At 38.5% G+C, this 24,780-nt stretch overlaps 1 protein-coding gene and 1 long non-coding RNA gene across 3 annotated transcripts in view; one reads left to right on the forward strand and one right to left on the reverse strand.

The window, feature by feature from the left end:
- The window catches only part of LOC108431839, a 205,182-nt gene extending 188,121 nt beyond the window's left edge, over window positions 1–17,061 (forward strand). Inside the window, exons 3-4 of the long non-coding RNA XR_001858180.1 lie at window positions 14,201–14,314; window positions 16,513–17,061. This is a non-coding gene — a long non-coding RNA (uncharacterized LOC108431839). The remainder of the gene's footprint in view (window positions 1–14,200; window positions 14,315–16,512) is intronic.
- The window catches only part of LOC108431838 (cadherin-22), a 237,705-nt gene that overhangs the window by 15,690 nt on the left and 197,235 nt on the right, over window positions 1–24,780 (reverse strand). For both annotated transcript variants that reach the window (XM_017705251.2, XM_017705252.2), the window contains exons 11-12: window positions 6,326–6,443; window positions 1,329–1,580 (exon numbers count right to left, since the gene is read on the reverse strand). In XM_017705251.2, the coding sequence (XP_017560740.1) occupies window positions 1,329–1,580; window positions 6,326–6,443 (370 nt within the window). The remainder of the gene's footprint in view (window positions 1–1,328; window positions 1,581–6,325; window positions 6,444–24,780) is intronic.

Consider the following 24,780-nt stretch of genomic DNA (forward strand, 5'->3'; position numbering starts at 1 on the left):
CTGCCTAAATTGTATTCTAATCGTCTCGTTTATTATCGCAGTTGGTGTCTGGGGGGGGTGGGGGTTTCGACACAGCTAGCAGTAGAGAATCTCAATGCTTTACCTGATTTAGAAAATACATGAACATAAAAAATCTACAACTTGCACTCAGCATGCATTCCTGTCTAAGTACATCTTTCCAGGTGATGAACACTAATTAGCCTTTGCTTGGAAACCAGCAGCAAACAAACATGCAGTGTAATCAGACCTTCTGAGAAAACTAACCATTTATATTTTGTTGTTTGAGTCAGTGTTGCACATGTAGTCTTGTTTTACAGAAAGGAAATTAAACTTCATTTGAATTCTACATAACATTAATATAACCATGCTGTAAACATCCTCAAGGGTGTCATATGCTGTCATGACATAACATAAGCCAGAACAGTATGAACACCTGTCTGATATCCTGGGAAAAACAGCTTCTACTTAGACTCTACAAGACCTCCGAAGGTGCCCTATAGTATCTGGCACCTAGACGTTAACAGCAGGCATCCTTTAGTCCTGTGAGGTGTACTAGGGAACTGCCACAGATTGGTCTTGTTCCAGTACACAGCACAGATGCTTGATCTGATTGAAATCTGGGGAATTTGGAGGCTACCTTGAAATCTTTGTCATGTTCCACAAACCATCCCTGATCAAAGTGTGTAGAGTGGCTGGGTGCATTGTCATGCTGAAAGAGGCCATATGAATTCTCTAGTTTCCTAGAGTGTCACAATTTCTCCCACAGTGCATCCTGGTACCATCACTTCCCCAAGAAAAAGGCACACAAGCACCATCCACATGATGTAATGGAAAACACGACTCATCGGACCAGATGACCTTTAATCATCACTCTAAGTTCCAGTTTTGGCACTCCTGTGCCCATTGTAGGCGCTTTCAACAATGAACAGATGTTAGCATGGACAGAAACTTTGCCACTTCAGAGATGCTCCAACCCAGCCGTCTGGCCATAACAACTCTGTCCTGTTCAGAGTCACTCAGGTCTTCACAGCTGCCCATTTCTCACACATCTAACACGTCAACTATGAGAACCGACTGTTCACTTACCATCTAATATTTTCCAGCTCTTGACACTGATACAGGATAATCAACACTATTCTCTTCATCTGTGACTTTAGCTGTCTTGACATCTTGGTATTGTCATGACAGCAACCAGTAACCGGTAAGATAACATGACTTACTATATAACAAAACACAGTATTTAAAAAAATGTAATAGTATAGAAAAACAAAAGTTATAACTTTTGATTAGGATGAGTTTAGATCATGGCTGCCTGTTATGAGTCTTACCAATGAGAATGAGCATGCAGACCAGCAGGGCGATCAGGGCTCCGGGGCTAAGCGCTGCAGACATGACAAAGGCCGTGGCGTTGCAAGACTGGATGTTTCCTACAGTGTCACAACCACACACACGGATAGTGAAGGTCCCGGTGCTGCTCAGGGCCGGAGGTCCACTGTCCACCACCCGAATAGGCAACAGGTACACGTTCTGCTCCTGCCGGTTAAAACCTGAACGCTGGGTCCGGATACCTGCTGTGTTGTCTGCAGATACAATGAGAGAGGAGATAATGGGAGGAATAGGGCTTTTTACAGAGATAGCTAAATTGGAGCTAGTGTATACAGGTATACAGGAGCAAAACCTTGTATCTCCATTGTTCATGTTTTTCAGGTTTTAAAATAATTTGAAAATGCCTGTTGGCCTTTACATTGTGTGTAAATTTCATGGACCAACAGAAATAATCTAAAATGACTTGGAAAAAACTCTGGTTCCATTGACTGTCATTAAAAGTAAAGGTTGTTTTTTCCTTCTCCTGTAAAGTTACCATTTTGGAGATGCAAGATTTTCTTCCGACAACAGCGATATGTAGTCATGCAATTATTTTTGCAACTGATTTTAAGGATTCATTTGAATGGCACTTATGTAGTGAGAAGTTTTGTAAGAGTACAGAGGACAGTGTAATGTATTATAGAATCTCACCACCTGGGGTTGCAAGTTTCAATTCATTATCAGTTTGCACCAAGTGATATGACTAGAGTTAGATAGAAAGCACATCCAGTGTTTAGGAGGAGCTGTTTCCCTGAACATCTATTCATCAAGCATTAATTACAGTCTAATCAGACAATTATAGCTTCAAAATCATCTTAAGCTGCCACAGTTTATTATATTAGAAATCTGTTATACTGGAAATGCTAGAAATCTTGATGGTTATTTGATGTATAGTGAAGTGAGAGTTCAGTGGTACCAAATCCATGGATACTAGTCTACGAACATGTATGTGTGTGTGTGTGTAATATATATATATATATATATATATATATATATATATATATATATATATATATATATACACAAAAAAGTGATTATATATATATTAGTAGGCTTGTGGTGACAGAAATAATTGCCAATAAGCATGGATGAAAATGTGCTTAAATTAGTCTACATCTGCACCATTCATGTGATGCCAAATTGTCACTTCAATTGTTGGTTGGGGGACACTATGGGTCATTTTTTCAGCATTTTAATTTACAGTGTTAAGTAAAACAGTTTGAGGGTGAAAATGATTTCTTATCATATATGCTCTGGCCTGGCTTTCACAGATCTCAGCTCAGTTGAACACCAGCGGGAGATTATGGACCAATGTGTTCAACAGTGCTGTCCACCTCCATCATCAAAACGCCAGTTGAAGGAATATCTTGTGGAGGAATGGTGAATCCATCCACTATAGTTATAGAGACATGTAGAGTCTTTCCCAGGGTTCATTGAAGCTTTTCTGGCAGCTTGTTGTGGCCCAACACCTTACTAAGACCCTTAATACTGGCTTTTTCTTTAACTTATGGTAGTCTCTAACGGAATCTCTGGTAGCAGAATCTGATCAAAAGCCTTTATGAATTTACTCTTTTCTTTGCTGATTGATATTTGCTTATTAAGCCTGTGTCTAACGGTTAAGACAAACAACAAATAAAGTGTGCGGCTTTTGTTCCACCAAGCAAACTCCAAAGCTTAGTAGACAGATAGTGAAACAGTGGATATATGAGTGTGTGTTGCGCTGACGAACAGCAAAGCTCAGTGAAAAAGTATGAGCCTGACTCCACTGACGGACCTGCAAGCACACCCCAGAGCCATCCATCATGGAGGGCATATATCACGTCATCTAAGCGGCTCAAGCGAGAGTTCCTGATAAATACTCTCTCATATTACTAGATCTGTTCGGGGCGAAGGCGGGTTTTGCTGAGTAAAAGCATTGTGACATTGTGCTTTGACTCCTCCAGTAAATCATCTTTCAAAGACACTCTTGTTCTCATAAATGCAGTGCACAGCACTGAGAAGCATAACAAATCTTTAACATCTATTTCCAAGTCTTTAATATTAAGCACGAACTGGCAAAATAAAGTGGCAGCTAAGATGTCATAAATAACTGAAGATAAATGTAACCTTTGGTAATATATACAATGCACTGTACGTCTTATGATTATAATAAGATCTATAATTCAGCCAATTTGTTAAAATCAACTTTAAAAGTAGTTTGTAAACTGGTAGAAAGAATTTGAATGCTGAAAAATCTACATCTGCATGTGATGTATGATCAGAAGATGAAGCCGACACCGGTCTAAGGAAACGACAGAGTGGTATTGACAACTTCCAGATGAGCTGTCTACAATGAGAAAGATAAGCCAAAATACATTTTGTTTGGACTCGTCAATCAAATTTTCAACGTGTGCATTGTGAAGTAGTGTTCAGAGGAACGAGGCATTGTCATTCAAAGCACAGAGTAAAACTTTAATATGATAATATCTTGCAAGAGCCGCTTTGTCAATGGCGAAGAATAGTTTCATGCACTTCTAGCCCTGCCTAAAAAGTTTTCAGGCATGAAAAAAGCGCATGTTTGTCCTCATGTGTCAGAACGCAGGGAGACAGAATGCAATGTGAAGCCGCCGTGGTGAAAGGGAAAAGTGACAGATCCAATCTGACAGGTTGACAAATGTGTCCATGGAATCAGAAGTATGGTAGAGAGGGGGAGATAGAAAGTGTGGCTTTGAGAGAGAGAGCGAGACTAAGGCACAGGAGAGAAGAGGAGAAAGAGAGAAAATAGAGGGGGTGGACATGTAGGTGTAGTTTTAGAGAATATCTGGCAATGTTTTAGGGCGATATGTATGTATATGTGCATGAAAACAAAGACGTGTTTTTGCTAACCTAACACAGTATTCATAGGTGTTGGTATGTATAAAAGTGATAGGCTGGCAAATGGAAACTAATTTAATCTAGTTGACATATCTAATATTTCATATTTCACATTTTGAGATTTGAGAAATTCTTTTGGCAGACAAGTTTGCTTATTTCATGAAATACTGCTTGAAACAAGCAAAAATGATCAGTCAATAGAACAAGACAATTGTACCAGAACAAAATTCTAGAAATATGTTCATCATATCTTCTTAGAACCAGAGGTGGAAAATTGACACAAAAAATAATAGTAGTACCACATTTAAAAACTGCAAAACTGTGAATACAAATGATTATTTAACTTTTCACATACTATTCTTCACTACATCCAATTAAACTGGACTAATTCTGCTCTCTTTGTAAAACATACAGTTGGTAGGTGTTCAAGTGCTGACTACATCTTTGTTCAGAAAAGATAATAACACAAACTAATATTTCCCACCCATACTTACAACAGTCTCAAAATAGGGTTAGGGTTAGGCATGTTGAAGTTAATAGGGTTATTTTAGGCATGTTGACTAGATTTCAGAAGGTATCTTTTATTTATTTATTTTTTTGCAGTTCATATATAAGTATGTGTGCAGTGCATGCGTCAAGAGAGGTGTACAATCTCTGCTGAAACAGAGGCCATGTGTCATGTTCAGGCTGTTGCCTGAGTGTTTGTATGTATGTATGCTCCCAGCTGGCCTCACGCACACCGTTGACATTTCCCTGGCTCTCTCGGCTGACATTTTCGTTGTGTCAGATCAGTATCAATCTTGATTTGAGTTGTGCATCACATCCACTCACACATACATCACTATGCTAATAAACAATCCTGTTTAGCTCCGTGGGGACAGTGTCTGGGAGAAAAAAAGACCCGAAACAGCCAAAAGAAAAGAAAAAAAAAACACAGAGGCATCTGTGAAAACAATTATCTGTAGTTATATGCACAATTAAACAAATAATGGGATGTTTCAATCTCTGTGCAGTTTTAACTACTACTTCATTTTCAGTATTTCTGCTGTAAATGAACCACGAATAATACAAACAATAATGGTCCCTATGAATATAGCGGAGGAATAATAACAGTCCATTCTAATTAAAACGTGAAGATAATACTGCACAAAAAAGTGTCAGCTGCCATTAGGATTGTAAAAGTTCCTCTAGGAAAACTGTAAAATCTTAGAAGTCCCCTGAGTGGTGCATCTATCCAAGTGTTGGCCCTGTTGTTGGGAGGTCATAAGTTCAATACACAGTCATGTATGGCTGGTCCAAGACAGCATAATTGGCCTCACTCTCTCTTGTTGTGTAGTATGGCCCTCCCTCTCCCCCAATACTGAGCATGATGCTAGCCACTACTGGTGTCTGTTACCTGACAGAACCGAATATTCAAATAGAATATCAGTGTTCTCCTCCAAGCATGCTGAGCTTTGCATTAGCAGTAGTTTGTAAGGATGTTGCACTTCACATGACCCTGAGGAAGCACATGATACCCTCCAGGCTTGGTGGATAGGTGGGAGACCTAATTAGTGGGTGGAAACTGGTCACGACTAAAATTAGGGAGAAAAGTCCTGCTATTTATATATGTCACTGTTGGACAAAAGCATCATCTTAATGATGGTAACTGTACAGAAGAAGAAAAAAAACATTAAACCTTCAATGTAACAATGTAAAAATTCATTAAAAAAAACAATGGAAACAATGTAACCTGTAGATACGGAATGTTAATCAAATGTAATTAATTGAGTAACTCACAAAATAATGAAATATGTAATTGCAATCGAATAGTATAGCAAAATAAATGAATTACTTTAAAGTTAATCTGGGTTTAAGCAAGATAAGCATTCTCTATTTTAATATGAGCAACTGAGATTGTGCCTAACATTCTGGAAAGTGAAATCTTTTGGCTTCCGTGTCTACAGCTTATATTCTAAACTTTGCTAAAAGAGAAAAAAAACACCAAGTTCAGTGAAACCGTAAAGGAAACAATGGCGTCTTCTGTTTTTGATTTATTTTGTTGAAATTCTGACTGCTGATCTTCATTTCTATGTTAAGCAGCCTAATAAACGAACATAATTCTCACCTTTAACGTCCCACAGTGCGAAATGGCGGTTGTTGGAGGCTTCGGGCGCTAGTGTGAAATAGAAGCGGTGGCCAGACTGAGGTTCATCCCGGTCCACCACGCTGATGGTGTGAATGAGCTAGAGGGGAGGGAAGAAAAAAGGGTGAAAATGAGAACAGAAAGAAAAAAATTACTAATCCTCTTTGTCATTTTCTTCTCATATCACGACTTGGTCATAACGGTAATTTGCACATTGGCTCTCTATTACAGAGCTCACAGAGCGGTGAGTGCACTTTGATGAATCACATTTTTGCTGTAAATCACCGAACTGTGGGCACAGAAGTGGGTGAAACGGAGTCAAAGTGGGAACAATTGCAAAAAGGGTGTTTTCTGAAACCAGGCCCCGTTATTAAATTAGCACATCCTGTAAAGCAACAGATGAATGTGTTTAAAGGAGTGACTGTAGAAAGCAAATGAACATGAGCGCAAGAGAGAGAGAGAGAGGGAGGAAGGAAAGAGAGCAGGCAGCACTCCAGACAATCAAGTTGAAATTCCCATGTTCGCTTATTGCTCTTTTCTCATTACACGCTCCTCAAAAGGCTCATGCAGTATTTATGTCACTCTTCAGGGAGGCTGAGGAAATCCAAATTGGAAATTAGAGAGGACTGAAATACTTCCCTGAGCAAATCTTTCGCTTTCTCTCATTCTTAGCCACCCCTCCCTCCCTGCAAGTATGAACAAAGTCAGAGAGGGACACTTGCACAAAGGCGCTCCGACAAATAAAGGGAAGCGCACTTACAGGGAATAAAGAAGCACAATGGCACGCACTCTCCCCTCTCTCCCTCTCTCTCTCACACGCACAAAGTGAGAGAGACAAAGTGACAGCAAGGACAAAATGCTTCTCCGGCAATGTTTATGCTCAAAGGAGACTCCATACAAACAACTTTGGTTTCTTCTCAGTGGCACTCTTCAAAATGATTAAAGGACGAGACCCAGAAAGAAGAGCAGGTTTTTTTTGGGTTTCAATCCCTTATCCTGGAGGACATGGCTGGTTTGACTAAGTCTGATTAGAGGCCGCTGCTGCTAAACTCCCTGGCGAATAATTCCACCACTTACATGTGCCTTTAATGTGCTCTGTGCTCACTTTTTAAATTCACAGCGGGCTTCTTAAAAAGGGGAGCAAGGATAAGGGTTTCAATAATCTTTCGCTCTCTCTCACTTTCTCTCTCTCTCTCTCTCTCTCTCTCTCTCTCTCTCTCTTCTCATATCATAGTTTTTTCTTTATGCCTCTCTTGGCTGTACTGTACTGTTTCCCCACACAAGTGTTTTATCTTCTCTCCTTCACCGTCTGTTTCTGTCCCCTCTTATCATTCCTCCTCTCCTCTAACTCCTCCTCGCTCACACTGTGACGTTGACCTCTGCCTCAGTGTGAGATAACCAGTCCGCGTTTGATGTGTTTTGGCATGGGCTCACTCTTAATTGGACTAAACATCTAATTAGTTATAGATGCTTTCAACCCTGGCTGCTGTGAGTCATTCTAGCATGGAGAGAAAGCGAGCTAGAAGAGGAAGAAAAAAGGAACCTCAGGCCTTTGCTTTGTCGTGCAGTGCCCTGAATGTGGATGGCTATCGCACGTGCTGTGAACCTTTTGCTTGGGACAGATGTAATTACACAAATGGGTTAATGTAAAGGAGCGCCGAACAAGATCTTAAGAATTAATATTTCGGCACAGCTGTCTCTCTGTTTCTGTTTATTCTCACTTATTTGAGTATTACTCAGTCCACCCCAAGCCTCAAAAAATGTTATACTATAAGGTGGAAAGTATGTGGACGCTATCACACCTATATGTGCTTTCATCCCATTTCAAAACCATGGCAGTAATATGCACCCCCTTGGTGGCTGCAAAATTCTCCACTCATCTGGAAAGGCTTTTGACAAGATTTTGGAGTGTATCTGTAGGAATTGGTGTCCATTGGTGCCCTTCCCAAACTGTTGCCACTTAGAAGCATCTAATTGTCTAAACTGTCTGTATTGTGTAACATTACCTATCCCAAACCCTGAAACCCTCTTCCACCAAACTTTACTAGTTGCGCTATGCATTCCAACAGCTAGTGTTCTCCTGGCATCCACCAAACCTAGATTTGCCCATCAAACTCAGTGATGCAACAGATAATAGGTGATTTGTATGTGCTGCATGCTTCAACACTCTGCAAACCTACTCTGTGAGTTTGCATGGTCTATCGCAGAGGTCACTAATAGGCGGACTGCGGTCCGAGTCCGGATCCAGACACTATCCTATGTGGACCATGACATATGACAGATAAACTATGGAGAATTATTTGATTTTGACAGGGTGGTCCTATTTTAATCGCCGTAGCTTCTCTAGTCATTATGTACACACAGACCAGTCACATGCGTTGGAAATATCACGTGACACTACTCAGGCAATCAGATCTGTGCATTTAGATGAGCACTGAGACTCGAGACCCTGTGTTAGTGAGACACAGACGGGGTGGGGCAAGATGAGAACCAAGAGAAGAAAGTAAGCCAGATTATTTCGCATGGCGTGCTCCAAAAAGAGAAAACTGACAATCATATTACAACATTTACTGAATTGTACTTTATTTCATTTGAGTTCAGTTGTTGACTGTATAAGATGTTTATATACACTATATTTCCAAAAGTATTCGGTCGTCTGCCTTGACACACACTTGAAATTGAGTGAGATCCCATTCTTAATCCATAGGGTTTAATATGATGTTGGCCCACCCATTGCAGCAATTGCAGCTTTAACTCTTTGGGAATGGTTTTTACAAGGGTTAGGCGTGTGTTTATGGGCATCTTTGACCATTCTTCCACTCTAATTCATCCCTCTATGTTCTATTGGGTTGAGGTGTCCATGTCTTTATGGACCTTGCTTTGTGCACTGATGCGCAGTCACGTTAGAACAGGAAGGGGCCATCCCCAAACTTCCCACAAAGTTGGGAGCAGGAAATCTTGGTCTGCTGAGGCTCCTTTCACTGGAACTAAGGGGCCGAGCCCAACTCCTGAAAAACAACCCCACACCATAATCCCCCCCCCACCCCTCCACCAACTTTATACTTGGCACAATGACTCCGCTTGGGCATTTTATGTGGCCTACCACTTCGTGGCTGAGTTACTGTTGTTCCCAATTGCTTCCACTTTATAATACCACTGACAGTTGACAGTACAATATGTAGTAGCGACGAAATTTCATGGCTGCACAGGTGGCATCCTATCGGTACCATGCTGGAATTCACTGAGCTCCTGAGAGCGACCCATTCTTTCACAAATGTTTGTAGAAGCAGTCTGCAGGCCTAGGTGCTTGGTTTCATACACTTGTGGCCATGTAAGTGATTGGAACACCTGAATTCAATGATTTGGATGGGTGGACCTTATTGAATTTTAATTAATACAGTGGATCTATTGCTTCATGGTTAAGTTGTTGTTGCTCCTAGATGTTTCCTTTTCACAATAACATTTACAGTTGGCCCGGGCAGATTTAGTAGAAATTTCAAGAAAAGGCAAAGATGACATCGTCCTATGACAGTGCCACATTTAAAGTTACTGTCCCATTTTGCACCAGTGTTTGTCTATGGACATTGCATGGTTATGTGCTTGATTTTATACACCTGATAGCAATGATTGTGGCTGAAACACATGCGCTCAATAATTAGGAAGGATGTCCTCATACTTTTGGACATATAGTGTATGTAATACCACAGGGCTGCCTTGGTAAGAAAGTGCTTCAAAAGTGTCTCGTCACTTTTTATATATGACATTTGGAAACTTCTATAGTCTCATGAGGTCTTTATGTTCAAACTCTGGCTGCTGTGAGTCACTCTTATTTTGGAGAGAAAGAGCAAGGGTGCACTAATGCTTAATGATCGGCCTTTTCCCACTTTGCCTTTCAGAGAAAAAAAGCAATTCAAGTACATTTCAGGTGAAAGATATTCTGAAAAAAATGATCAAAGTTACATTATGTAAGTTTTGAGGATTTGGAAACTCTGATGGAATTGTGATTGTGTGTAATTGCAAGAACATTTTTGTAACTTCAGTTGTATTTCAGACCCCTTCCCCAAGTGGATGAATCTGATTGTGTGCACACATTCAAAGAGAATTCAATTAAAACTTGGGAAAGGTCAAGTTTTATGAGGGTGTAAGTGAATGATATGCTGTTCTCATTATGTTTTCGTCAGTGTCTGTTGATTTTGCATTTTAGGCCTAGACATCGAACCATTCTTTTTCAGCCAGTGTGTGTGACGATGGTCTGAAAACTCTTGTGAAATCTGACTCCATGCCTCTGACTTTAAAATGATTATTTCAGGCAGCACAAGGACACCATATTTTTGCAACTACTGACTCAGTAAGTGCTACTTTCTGTTTTAACAAGAAAGATCTTACATAGGGCAGCTTTAAACAAATGCATTTGATCTAATATGAGCAGAAAACCAAGCCAAAAAATTATGCAAAATGCTGCTCCATTGCCGGTTAGCATGTTCAATTAACAAAGGCAGATTTTTTACATGCTGAGAAAGGCCCTCTCTTTAAAATAAACAGTTTAAGTGTTACTTAAACTACTCAGCAGGGAAGATTTTCAAGCTTGTTGACACAACAGCGAGCAAGTTCTAAAAGTAGCAATTATGATGGTGCAGCAAGGACGTGAGTGTTCTAGAGAAGGAACCGGCCAATTTCACTCAGGTAACGGTTACCAAGAACACTAGAACACTGCAAGAATGGACATTCATGTTGCATTTGAATGCTATATGTGCCATACTAAGACAGCGTTCTATGCTTTCTATGAAAATGTGCTACTGTGAATGCTTCCCCTGTGGGCCTGTTTGGGCTATTTACCTGCATGTTACATGAGTGTACTCCTTTACCCTCTAAAGCTCAAGATTCAGGTGAAGAGCTAACATGGTATAAATTCACTTGAACCCTAAACATAACCATGCTGTAAACATATGACATCATGCATCTTTGAGTCTTTATGACCGATTACTTCCAAAAATATAACAGTGTCCTGTTACCATTACTGGTAATTATTTACGCAATAGAACATGAGAGGAAGTGTGTTATCACAAAATAACATTACATTTGTGATGTTATACGCAATAACACACTCCTGTTCTATTGCTTTTATAAAACAGTTAAAGTAAGAAACAAATAAATTGTGCCGTGAAAGCAGCATTTAATGTTTTAATGTTAGCAGTTCTTTCCACCAAATTATAGTTCCTTAACAAGCATCTTGTTGCTACGACAGAGTAATGAGCTCCGCTCATTCGCTGCACAGCCGGCACTTCATTCTCCAGCTCCACACAGACCAAGTGAAGGGTTGTAACTACGTGTAGTCTCATCTTCAGAGTCTGACCAAATCGGCTGTCGGCCAAATATGATCTTCAAAGTATCCATTTCAAAGTATCCAAAATGTTCAAATAGCTTGAGCGTCTCCGATCAAAGTCATTGCTTAGCAATGGAATCTCAGTGGATTGATGGTTTTTATGAAAAAGCCATGATGTTACGACGAAATAACAGCACAGTTAGAACATTTCTCACCCAATCAGCAGGTGTGTCCGGAACTAGCTCTTGTATAAATAACATGTCATAATACTGTATATGATGTCATGTCGGTTAACTAGAGTACACTTAGAAGGAACATCAAACATCAAACAATGACATCTGCCTTGACAATTACTAGTAATGATTGTTGTCATGGCAGATGCCATTATGTTTGATATGATGCCTTCTGTTACATGCAGATGTGGACTATATTTGTTGTATTACTTACCAAAATCTGTTATGAAAACACAGGATAGCATTTCGCTATGCATCTCCATTTTTTTTGTCTTTTTTATTTTTCTGTATCGCTTCAGCACGACAGCTGTCCTTTTCCATTTCATGATGAATGGACTAAGTCATTTGAAATAACCTTTTTCAGAAAAGTTACTATTTTGGAATGACCTGTTTCTCTATGGACAGTGACGATATGACACGTGCCATGATGTATGGCATGTCTGTTACATATCAAGGTTCAAATAAAGTATTAACAAAAAAACTTTAGACTAATAAACAAATCAGTCAAATAAATAACCCATTGTCTGATTTAACTGTATAGAAATTGGAATTAACTAAAACAATTCAGCACAAACCTTAAACTAAATTTGACAGGGATTGATTTTACATGAGGGGAGGGGTAATTTAAAGATTTCTGGCATTGCTTAATGATTTTAGTCCCATCTGAACCCACCATGTCAGTAATTGTCACAGACAGTGAGTCATTAAAATTTCTGGCAGCTTTTACCTACTATTAAAGGAACCATAGAAATAACCCCAGGTTGTTATTCCTGTGTGAATTACCATGTCAGTAAATATTCCTGCACACCCAGTGGAAAAGTACTTTAAGTATGAAGGAGAAGAAGAGTTTAGTTGTGTACACCACCTCGAGTGTATGGCTCAGAACATTAAAACGTAAAATTATAGGAAAAGCCCAGTTTTTGTTGAAATCGATTCTTACAAAATGTAGCCATGAATTGCGAAGAACTTGAACATCACAGGTTGCTACTAACAGACTCTGGCTGTTAACTGGCTTACGTTATATTCTCTGGACATGTTCTGCCCTCTCTAGACTAGGCTGAGTGGGTAAACAGAAAGCTAACCGGCTAATGATAGGTTAACGCTCTAATAATGAAAGACAGATATTTAAGAGCTGGTCTTCACAGAGGGAGCTACTTAAAAACCAGGACATACAACAAAAAGAATATCCTGTTATGAGCTTAAACTGGAACTGACCTTAAAATCGAATATAGCAGCAAGCTAACACTGCTAGCATGACGCTAACAGACTATGGTGAAAATATGAGGAGCATTATCATAGCACTGGTTTAAGAGCTTGAATATTTAAGTAGATTTCTACATTAATTTCTACAATTTCCTTACAGTTTAATGTCTGTATCTGACAGTATAAACAGATTTAGAAAGTTGAAATGATAGGACTTTTTTACTGAGAGTAATTTTGTAAGCTGTAAATAGAATCCTCTGCCTCACACAGGTTTAAGTTTCTGTTGATGCATTGATTACAAACATTGGCCCGCAAGCATTTAGACATCCCAGTAATAAGGATTACATTTTTTATATATTTCCACATTTCTCTCATGTGAGGATGTTAGCATTTAAAGATATTGTCAATTCACACATTACACCAAAAGTTCTGTCCTGTCCTTCTCTGGAATAAGGTGGATACCAAGATTTCAGTCTTAAACATTACAGACGTCACGGTAAATGTGCTTCACCCCGCTTTCCCATGTAAAATGAATCCCATCTATACAGGACTTAAGTGTGCCCGTAACCCGGTAGCACTGGGGCACAGTTTTGTCCGCCATACATGATCACATGAAGTTGTGTGGGCCTTGAAACAAACATGCCCTCTTAAGACTGAAGATTCAGTATAACCTTTGTTCCATGAGCTAGTGAGGGAAGCGATATGGGGGAAGCATCTGCACAGATCCTCTTTCTCGCTTTCCTTTCTTCACCTTCTCCTCTTGTACTCCCACCCCTCAAAACAGCCCTTGTTTACACAGTAAAAAAAAGCAGCAAGTAGTAATGAGCATTGCAAACAGCTGCAAAAAAATTAGCCCAGGCTGAATGTTGTTTTGTCAGGTGAACGATGTAAGTGGCAAGGACAACAACAGCTACAACCCCAAATGGCACCAGTTTGGAGTAACACGCTGAGACCAGGTGGATAATGTGAAGAAAGAGAGGGAGAAGCAATATGTGTCTGAGGGAAAGAGTGTGTGGGAGTATATTGAAAAGCAACAGCTCCCTCAAGCCCAATCTCCTAATTAGATTTTATCTAATGCTCCTCTCCTGACCCTTTTAGCTGGACTGGGTCTGGACAGGTGGACGTGGGAACTTTCCCCAACACCCCAGCACATTCTCCAGAGCCCTGCAGGACTAAAGGTCTGCGCACAGAGATTGCACACACATCTGAAGGGTAAGAGAAGCCCCATGAGAGAGAGAGCAAAATCAAAAAAACAAGTACTGTCTGTCCAGTGTTTTCAAGACAAAGTAAATGCTTTTTGCAGTACTGTGCAAAAGTAAGACCACGCTTCATTTATATAATTTCCATCCATTAAGTGCAAATTATTCATATTTAGGAGACACCTCTGAGAAGATAAACAATCCACTTGAATATGAAAAGAAAAAAAATCAAATGAAAATGTGCGAAAAAAGGGAACTTTCCAAAACTGTTTTTCCAAAAAAAATGTATTTAAGGCACAAAAACTATTAGATAAACAGCACTCAAAGCTTGAGAGGGGAGAAAATCAAGTACCACTCTTACTTATTATTATTATTGTTATTATTATTGTTGTTCTACATTGTTTGAGCACAGTAGCTGCTCTTTGAACTGTGTGAATATGGCATGATGGAACATTAAAATGCCCAAACTGCAAAACTCTTTACTGGACAGTTAACAGACAGTGCCAATCTATTTTCTGTTATTATCCCCTTTGCTGACAAAGAAATATCTTGTACTTAAAAGCTGTTTTGACTTTAAATGAAGTAAATGAATGATGGTCTCACTTTTGCGTGTTGATCATAATCCTAACTAGTGCCTAACAGTGCCTAACTAGTCATATCTGCATATTTATCACAGTGAACGCTTTTAGACCTGTAAACAAAAATTCATATTAGACCCTTGTCAAAAGCAAGACAATTAAAAAAAATAAAATCAAATAAAATGATCTTTTATATAAGGATCAACAATATCTAGCGTGAATCACCCATGTGAAAAAGGAGTCTTCCCCTTAAAATGAATAACTTTTCGCATGACATCTTGCATTACTTTTCCTACAATTTGACATCAGCCTTTCACACTGTTGTGGAGGAATCGAAGTTCACCACTCGGTGCAGAACTGCTTTAATTCAAATATATTGCTAAGTTGTCGAGCATGCACTGCTCGTTTGAAGCCCTGCTGCATCTTCTCTAGTGGGTTCAAGTCAGGACTTCAACTAGGCCATTCCAAAACTTTTCTGTTTCTTTTTAGCCATTCGGAGGTGGATTTGCTTTTGTAATTTGATTCATTGTCTTGCTGCATAACTCTTATGTTTACACTTCAGTTAATGGACAAATAAATGGACACACTCCTTAAGAAATATTTCAGGCTTTTTTGTTGTTGTTGTTTTTGTTTTTTTTTTCTCTTTGTTGAGGCCAGAGAGAACTATAGTAACTTGTATGTCTTCCAGGAACCTTTGGTTCATTTTGGAAATTTTGTCACACCAGCTACTCATGGAAGGAGTCATCCAGTATTTCTGAGGTTCTAAAATTGAAGATAATGGTTATCGCTCCCGTTTGATGATGTCTTAAAAACGTTTGTAGCCCTTTCTAGATTGATATTTCAACATTTTTTTTTTCATTTGGATTTCCTTTTGATCATGGACAGGTGTGCTTCTAAAATCTTCAAGATTTTCTTCAATGAGAGAGAGGTTTACATTCAGCAGGCTGGCTGAATCTCATTATCAATTAAATGTGGTTAATTTGATGCTTGAATAACTAAAGGGGGCAATTACTTTTTCCACATGGGTGATTAACATGTTGGATAACTTTGTTGCTTAAATCAGTGATATAATAATTTAAGATTGTATTTTGCTTGAAACCATTCTCACTTTCACAATTAAAAAAAAAGTCAGCAGTTTTCAATTTGCATGATATTGCACATTTTGAATTCTCCTACTTCTATCTCACAATTAGAAACAGAGCAGAGCCTGATGGACATGCCTGTTTACAGTATATGCATTTACTATTAGTTCCACTTTCCATATAGGTGCAATTTGTAGTTCTGTAGTTACAGACTGTAGCCCGTGTGTTTCTCTGCATATTTCGTTAGCCCCCTTTTACCCTGTTCTTCAAAGGACAGGACCCCCATAGGACCACTACAGAGCAGGTGTTATTTGGGTGGTGGATCAGTCTCAGCACTGCAGTGATGTGGCAGTGGTGCGCTAACTTGTGTTGCGCTTGTATGAATGGATCAAACCAGACTTTATCCATTTTTGTTGGTCCTATTATCATTAAGATAGCTTTTTCAAATTATGCAAAAACATTTTAAAATAATAATAATAATAATAATAAATGGGGAGATGTGGCATTTATCTGTCTGTGTAACCATGTTACATTGTCTGTTCTTTTTGCAGACTGCTGTATATGCGTGCAAGGGTGTGCATGTGTGTATTTTCTCTCTAACATTAGTCATCTGGCTGGGACACTCCCAGGGGAGGACCAAGCCCTTGTGATCTGTCAGCGAGGCTGCTCAGTGCTGTTTGATATCTTGTGCAGAGTTGACAGGCCTCTCGTCCCCAGGCCATTCTTAGTATTTGCCTTTCCACCCGGCCTTTTCCTGCACACACGGCACTATATGATATCTGTCTCTTTTCATCTGATCAGGCTCTCATGCCCAAATACCACAGGGTTACGAGTTGAATGCGGCATGTTCGAAAGCCCGCTCCACGTGTCAATCAGAGCGAGGGCTAGGCCAGGAGACAATGCCAGATTATGAGAGAGATCATGAATTGGCAGAAATCAGAGATAAAAAGGGAGAGGGAGGGACTGCATACCTTGTATGAGAAAACTACATGTCTTCTTGTCGTCTTGTATGAGTCGATGGTAGACATGTCAGAATGTGTAGATCTCTGTTCTTAGACATGTGCAGCTAAAAGTACTAATAAAACTATCTTCACACCTTTCCCAGACTCTGCAGTCATTAACTGTATATACTATATATATATATATATATATATATATATATATATATATATATATATATATATATATATATATATATAGTATCCTGCCTTCCGCCCGAAGACTGCTGGGATAGGCTCCAGCTCCCCCCGCGACCCTGACGGAGAAGCGGCTTATAAAATGGATGGATGGATAGGTGGATGTGTATATATGTGTATACGTATATATATTGAGTTCAGGTGTTTTAACTACATTCATGGCTAACACTGGCAGTTAAATGGGTCCCACTGAAGAGTTTGGTGACTTGCTAGATCTTCCTTGGTCGACTGTAAGTGCCATTATTGTGAAAGGGACGTTAGGACCAATAACAGCTCAGCCACAAAGTTGGAGACCATGCAGACTCAGAGTGTGCAGATCATGTAAGAATCACCTATCCTATGTTTCTAATGTTTTGAAATGTTTTGTCATAATTTAAAAAAGAAAGTCAAAAAATGCTGCAGCATTTGAAAAGGTACTAATATAGAAAGCGTTGATGGTAGGGAAAGAAACATACAAATATGAAAGATGCTCTGCTGAGAAAGTGAATATCCATGGCACCCTTAAGTTAAAAAACCTGTATTGTAGTATGGCTACAGACACTAATTCCAAAACACGTTTTTATGTGAGCTTTCAACAACGACATTCACTTTTCCACAATATATTCAAATAAATTCCCATTATATTGTGTAATACTCTGGCAGCATACATTTATATTCTCAAGTTTGCAGGCACCTGCTCAACCAGTCAAAAGTGTGAGTTTGTCCTCCTTTGCTGCAGTAACAGTTTCGACTACTTTACACTAGATGTTGGAACATTTGCTGTGAGAATTTGATTGCATTTAGTCACAAAAGCATTAGTGAGGTCAGGTACTGATACCAAAGGTATTAGATGGAGCTCCATCACTCCAGAGTTCCACTGCTCTACAGCCCAGTGCTGGACGGCTTTGTACTTTAATGGGCATGGTGATCTTAGGCTCATGTGCAAATGCTCCAGAACGTCCCATTTTATTGGTCAGTGCTGTCCTATTTAGATTATACAGGCTGTGTATGGGCAAATTAACTCCTGTGTCAGCAATGGGTGCACCTTAAATTAATTCAATAATTAGAAGGGCTTTCTGGATAGTTTTGAACATAGAGTATAACAAAATGCAGTGTTGGATAGGGGTTGGATTATACTGGAATTCCAGGTGATATAATCTGGATTGATACAGCCACTGTTATGTGATCATCCCTGCTTCTTAAGGGGCTTCTGTCATGTGATTTTATCCCTAACACATGTTCCGCAATGTGGTGGGGATTCAAACTTAAATATGCACGTCAGTCTCCTATGGAAATCAGTAGCCATAAACAAATGTGCTGGATCATTGTCAGTCAAATGAAACAGTCATACTCTTGAAAAGATAACTTTCAAATCATTAATATCACTCTGTAATACACAGTGAATAGAAAGAATGCATCATATTCCAGATAACACATAGATAACAAATCTAATAATAAATAAATCGAATATTAAATAAAGTATATAATAAAGTATATATCTTAATTAAAGTAAACGCTACTCCACTACCAGGTTTGTTTGAGAGATTGTGTCTCTGGGTGGTGGTGCAGGTGAACTTTCTGCTGACAGTTTTCAGAGTGAAACCTAACTGCATGATGGGAGCCATCGGCCCTAACCAAATTCCAGTCTGCTCAATTCCAAAGTTGAGATTACAGAATCCAAAGCATGTTTTATTGAGACTAGAGTTGGATAGACTTGGCCAGTTGAGGATTTTGCCAGTCTTGACTCAGATTCAGGCTCTTTACCTCAGGGTCAGTTATTAAATCTGACCAGACAGCCTATACAGTTTCACTCTTTCTCTCTGTCTCTCTCTGTCAGTTATACAGAAGTGTCACGTTTCTTAATGGGGAGCTCTGTCCCTGAGCCAAAGCTGCTTACGGGCTGTCGTGTAAGGCCTTTTATTTACGTCTCAGACCCCTTTTCTCTCTCCTTCCTGCTCTGATTCAGTCCCCCTTTAAACACAAATATGCTGTGTTGTCATCCCTCAAATGGGATCAAACTCCATGCATTTAGCGGCTTAAGCTAATCTGATTTCACTGTCGTGCCGTCAGAAACCTGAGCCTAAAAGCGAGCGGGCGTGAGAGTGCCGCGAGATAGCATGTGAACATGGCAGAGGAACAAAGCTCGCTTAATTGGGCCGGCTGTATACATAACGCTATGAGATTATGGTGCAAGTAAGCAACTTTTCACACCGTAAATGCTTGTAGAAATGAAGTATAAGGTGGGATTTGGACTTCTTAAATTCATGGTTTCTTATCAGGAAAGTTGTGCAGTTACAACTCTGCAGGAATTGAATCCCAAATACATTTTTATGCGAATCTCTTGCTTGTATGATCGGTATCTTCTTCAAACATAAGTCACAATACCAGTCAAAAAATTGGCAAGCTGCTCGCGAAGACCTTTCCTTATTTTTACTTTTTACTTTTTTTTTTTTTTTTACCTTATTCTTTTCCACATACAGTAACAACCAAGGCATTGAAAATATCACACTTGACATTCAGTGATCAGATATTCAGTGATGTAGATTCTTCAAAGTAGCCATTCTTTGCTTTCATGCTGCATTTTAGCATTTACATCTTAGCATTTTCTCAAGTAGCTTCATTAGGAAACATCTGGGATGCTTTTCCAATCGGCTTAGATAAGTTCCCACAAACAATATTGTGTCAGAAACCACCCTTAATTTCCAGTCAAAATGGACATTAAATACAAGTTATTCATTTTTAAAATTATACATGAGATACATACCTCGACTTATATAAGGATCGGGGAAGTCAAAGGAAAAGAAGTGAAAAAAACAGGAGTTTCCAAAACTAGAGTTTTTTACTTAACATTACAGAAAAAATGGGACACTCAAGACTTTCTAGACCAATAAAGCAATAATTTTATCTGTCCCCGTCAGATAAACAGCACCTGATGTTTCAATCTTTGAGGGAGAGGAGAAAATCAAGCTAAACACTTGTCTCCAATCTGAAAAAATCCACAGGTGTTTCTGTCCATCCGTCCCCTGCGAGAAACCGACTCAGTGATATGGGTCTGAAAGGATGTGTAGCTGTCAGAAAGCCCAAAGATAAAGATTTAAAAAAAAGGAAAAACCTTGCAAACCTTGCAAATCAAGCAAGGGAGTGGAAAATGCAGCCAACTTTGGAGATGTGGGAAAAATATCCCTGCCAATTTCTTTGAAAACTCAAAGCTGTAATAAAGGCGAAGGGTGGAAACTAAATTTTGAAATGAATGAGTTATATTCTATTGTTGAGGCTTCTGAGTAATTATAAGATTACTACCATTTTAGGACACTGAAAAATAAGTAACTTGTACTTTTATGACCATTTTGACTGGAAATTAAATACATGAAGCCTGGCCTCTGAATTTTGCACTGTGTCGTCAGTAGCTAAACTACCTGCTGTGTGAACATTACAAATGAATGACACATATTTTTGTTTTGGATGAAAACACACAGAAAAGAACTTTACGTGGTAAATTTATATTTGAAACAAAGTGAACACATTTCAGATCTTAGATCAAAGTAGTCAGTTAAGCATATCCAAACTTTTGATTGGCTCTATATATGTACAATGCAAATGGGAGGATCAATTTCTGGTTTTCTTTTTTTTTTTACCCCACTAACTAATAAATTAACAACAACTACATAAGCATTCCAAAATGAGCATTTTTATGTTGAATGTTTTTAATATTTTTATATGGTTCCTGGTTTGGTCTAGCCACTGTAGCACAGGTGAGAGAAAAATACCTCTAATTACTCCCTCATCCACAGGGCTGCTTTCCTTCCTTTTCATCAAGGTGATTAATCGTCCAGCAAGAGTCAGGGCAAAGTTAGTCCTCATCTTAATACGCAAACGGCGATGCAGCCCCCCATCTCTCTGATCTCTGCTTTCTTCTGCAGCCAATTTACAGTACAAATAGAGCCCTGTGGGGAGGGACACACTACTATTCATAACAATATGCTACAGGTTATCATGAAGCTATTACTACAGCCTGCGTGCTAAGGATGCAGCAGGAGGCTCGTAAAGTGTGTTATACATTAATGAGCGCAATATTTTATGCTAAATCTTTTTGAAAAAGAGAGGTTAGTTGTCATTTTTCACTTTAAGTGCGTTTGTGAACAGCAGGGGTCATGGTCCCCTCTGGATTGTCTAGTACAATAGATCTGGAACAGAACATTAATTAAGCTTCCTTTACAATAATATATACTTTCTGCAGGCTTATGCAGAGTAAAGGAGACAACTGGCTCAGTCTGTTGTGCTAATCATATATATATATATATATATATATATATATATATATATATATATATATATATATATATATATGTATGTATGTATGTATATATATATATATATCCATCTTTATTTGTCCCTGTGGACAAAATTAGCTTTGCAGAACACACAAACACCACTGCAATAAACATACCACAATAAAAACAAACAAAAATAAATACAGAGATCGTACAGACAGAGCAATTACTTCTACTGTGTAGTGCCATAACCGCAATTTAAGCCATAATGAGCAAGACTCACCAGATTCAAAAACACTTTTTCTATCATTATAACTGATCAGTTAGCATAAAAACTTGGGCAAAGTGAGCTAGATTGTATTGATCATAGAGAGTGAGAAGTGTAAAGGCTAGGAAATAGATCTTGCTTGCTGATGGGATGCCCATGTGGAGCTGCTCTATCATAACTGTCAGAAGCTGGCTCACATAAGCAAATTTAAAACCTTTTTCTTAATTTTATAGGAACCAGGAGCTGTGATGTCTACAATGGCCATTTTATTTACCATCAGAAATGACTTGTGGACCTTCTTTGAGATTTTAAATACATTTTCTTTAATGTATATTTTGCCTTATAACACCCTCCATGTACTTCTCTGCCATGAATTACTTTTAAACAATGTTTTGGGAGTCAGACAATTTATTTGTAACCATTTTATGTTCGTACTTGTACGAGAACTTTGTCATTCAATTCTTCAGATGTCTGGTTCCTATCACCATCACTGCGAACAATTCTGACTCTGCAAGTTTCTGTAAAACGCAATATTTCACAGCAAATCTCTTTCAATGGGTTTGTTTACATCTTGACCATTTGATTATTCAGATAATTAAAAAACAAAACAAAAAAAACTGCCCTTTAATAAGCCTCGGAAATAATCCTGATGAACCTAAACATCAAGGATTAAAGAATGCAAGATCAACAAGTTCTCTGCTGAATTCATAGCTCATTGCTTGATATGATGCTGAATTAAGGAAAAAACTCGCACACAGAAATGAATTTCTCAGTTTGACATGGATTCTCAGTTTCTTCAAATTATGCAGACCGTGCAGATCCCATGATCACATCAAAAACGTGCCTGTCATTCTGAATATAATGAGCTGAAGATCAGTGTATTTGCTCAGATCTGTGTGGGACCCATGTTTCCTATATCCACCCTCTCACAGGCATGCCTGGTAAACACAGAACATTCAGCAATAAATATGCTGCAGAAGCTTAGAGTAAACAGAAGGACCACGAGATAATTCAAAACACAGCCTTCCTAATTTAACAAGAGCAGGTCTGCTCACAATAGTTGAGAAACTAGAAATCCAGCAGCACTGGGCTGACAAAAACAGGATGTACAGTACTGTACAGATGTCAGAGACCACCCTACGTTTATTTAATTTCTAGTCAAAACGGACATTAAATAGCAGTAACCTATTTAACAGAACATTACAAAACACCTCCAACTTATGTATAATATATTTCTCAGTGTGTGTCCACTCTTTGCCTTTATTTCAGCTTTCATTCTTTTTTAGTAATTTCAGTTTTTCAAAGAAACATGTAGGGATATTTTTCCACCCCTCAGTCTTGGTAGTTGGTCTGGACTCTGTGGCGGTCAGTCCATTGTTCTTAGAACACTAGCAGCTTTTTTGTTTGATTTTTTTTGTCTATTTTCTTTTCTTACTGTGGACTTCTTTACCGGTATACATCCTTTCAGATCCATGGTGTGGAGTTGTCTTCTCACAGTGGAAGGATGGACAGAAACACCTTCACTTTTTTCAGATCTGAAGCAGCTTGATTTGGTCTTCTCTAGATAAAAGCTTTAGATGCTGTTTATCTGTTGGGACAGTTTTGGTGTCTACCAGATCTTGCATGGTTGTTAGGAATGATTAATCATTTTTCAAAATCCAGTTTCTTAAATTTCTGCATTTATATGTACTTTTCTTTGACTTTCTGCTTCTTTTATTTTTTATTTTTTTAGATTGTCTTATTTATTACATTATTACAGTATGTTTTTAAGATATTTGTATCTACAGATACAAATGGATTTGGAAACACAGAGGGGCCATATGAGTGGAGAATCTATGGATGATTATACAACCACAAAAAAAGACACATGGATAAGTACAAAATTAAGATACATTATTAATATAATTCCAGAGAGGAAACCATATTTGCCAAAATATTTTCTGTCTTTTGGTTTAAATCAAGTTAACTTCCCAAGTATAGAGGTTATTTAAGAAAACCACAGATTGAGAGGGGACTTAAGACCAGAGAAGTAGCATTTATTTTTTGCAATATAAACCAGCAAAATAAATATCTGTCTAGCATTATAGTGAAGTGTATCTTTGAACTGGCCATAGAGTAAATATAATTTAGCGCATAACGTAAATTCTATATTAAGGATTTCTTGTATAACTGAATGCACCCCTTCCCAAAATGTTTTAATCTTATTGCAGGTCCAGAAAGAGTGAATAAAAGTATCTTTATGTAATTGAAACTTGAAAAATAAGTAAGATCTTTCTGGAAATATTCTATGTGAATGCAAAGGTAAAAGATAAAGTCTATTAATAAACTTAAAATTGAGTTTGTGTATATTAATTGAAGTGCACTTAGGGTATAAATTTGAACAGATAGAAAGCCAGACATCCTGATCAGTAGACTCCCCAAGGTCTCTTTCCCAGATACCTTTAAAATTTGCAAAAGAAGACAAACATTCATCAGATAACATGGCATAAACTTTTGAAATCAAGCCTTTCTACTCATGATGCTTAGTCAGAAAGAGTTCAATCTCAAATATAATATGACCCCATATGAGGCCTTGGCCGCATCCCATAAAATGGCAGGGGGATACAAAAGAATGTTTATTATCCAAAAATTACGGATCCACTGCCGTGCCAGGCTACAAAAAGCTGTGTTATTGAGAAGAGTTGAACTTTCAGATGTTACTTTTATTTATAGTAGTAACTAGATTCATGTGCACATACACAGGTGCATGATCAGAGAGAACGATGGAGCCAATCTTGTGGAATTCTGCTAGATGGATATAATTATTAGGAATAAAAATATAATCAATACGTGAGTATGATTTGTGTAAATTGGAATAAAATGTATAATCTCTATGCCGTGGATTCAATTCTCTCCAGATGTCTACCAAACCAGATTTATTGGACATCTCCTTAAACACAGAGGTTGATCTGGTGTTACTTATTGCAGAAGAGGAGCTATCTAGAGTTTGATCCAAAATGCAGATGAAGTCCCCAGCTAAAATCGCTACACCCTTACAATTTTGGTTAAATAATAAAATCATGTCTGAAATGAATTTAGGGCAATTCTCATTTGGCGCGTTTGATT

The sequence above is a fragment of the Pygocentrus nattereri genome, chromosome 26, assembly GCF_015220715.1.
Source record: "Pygocentrus nattereri isolate fPygNat1 chromosome 26, fPygNat1.pri, whole genome shotgun sequence".
Taxonomy (NCBI): Eukaryota; Metazoa; Chordata; class Actinopteri; order Characiformes; family Serrasalmidae; genus Pygocentrus; species Pygocentrus nattereri.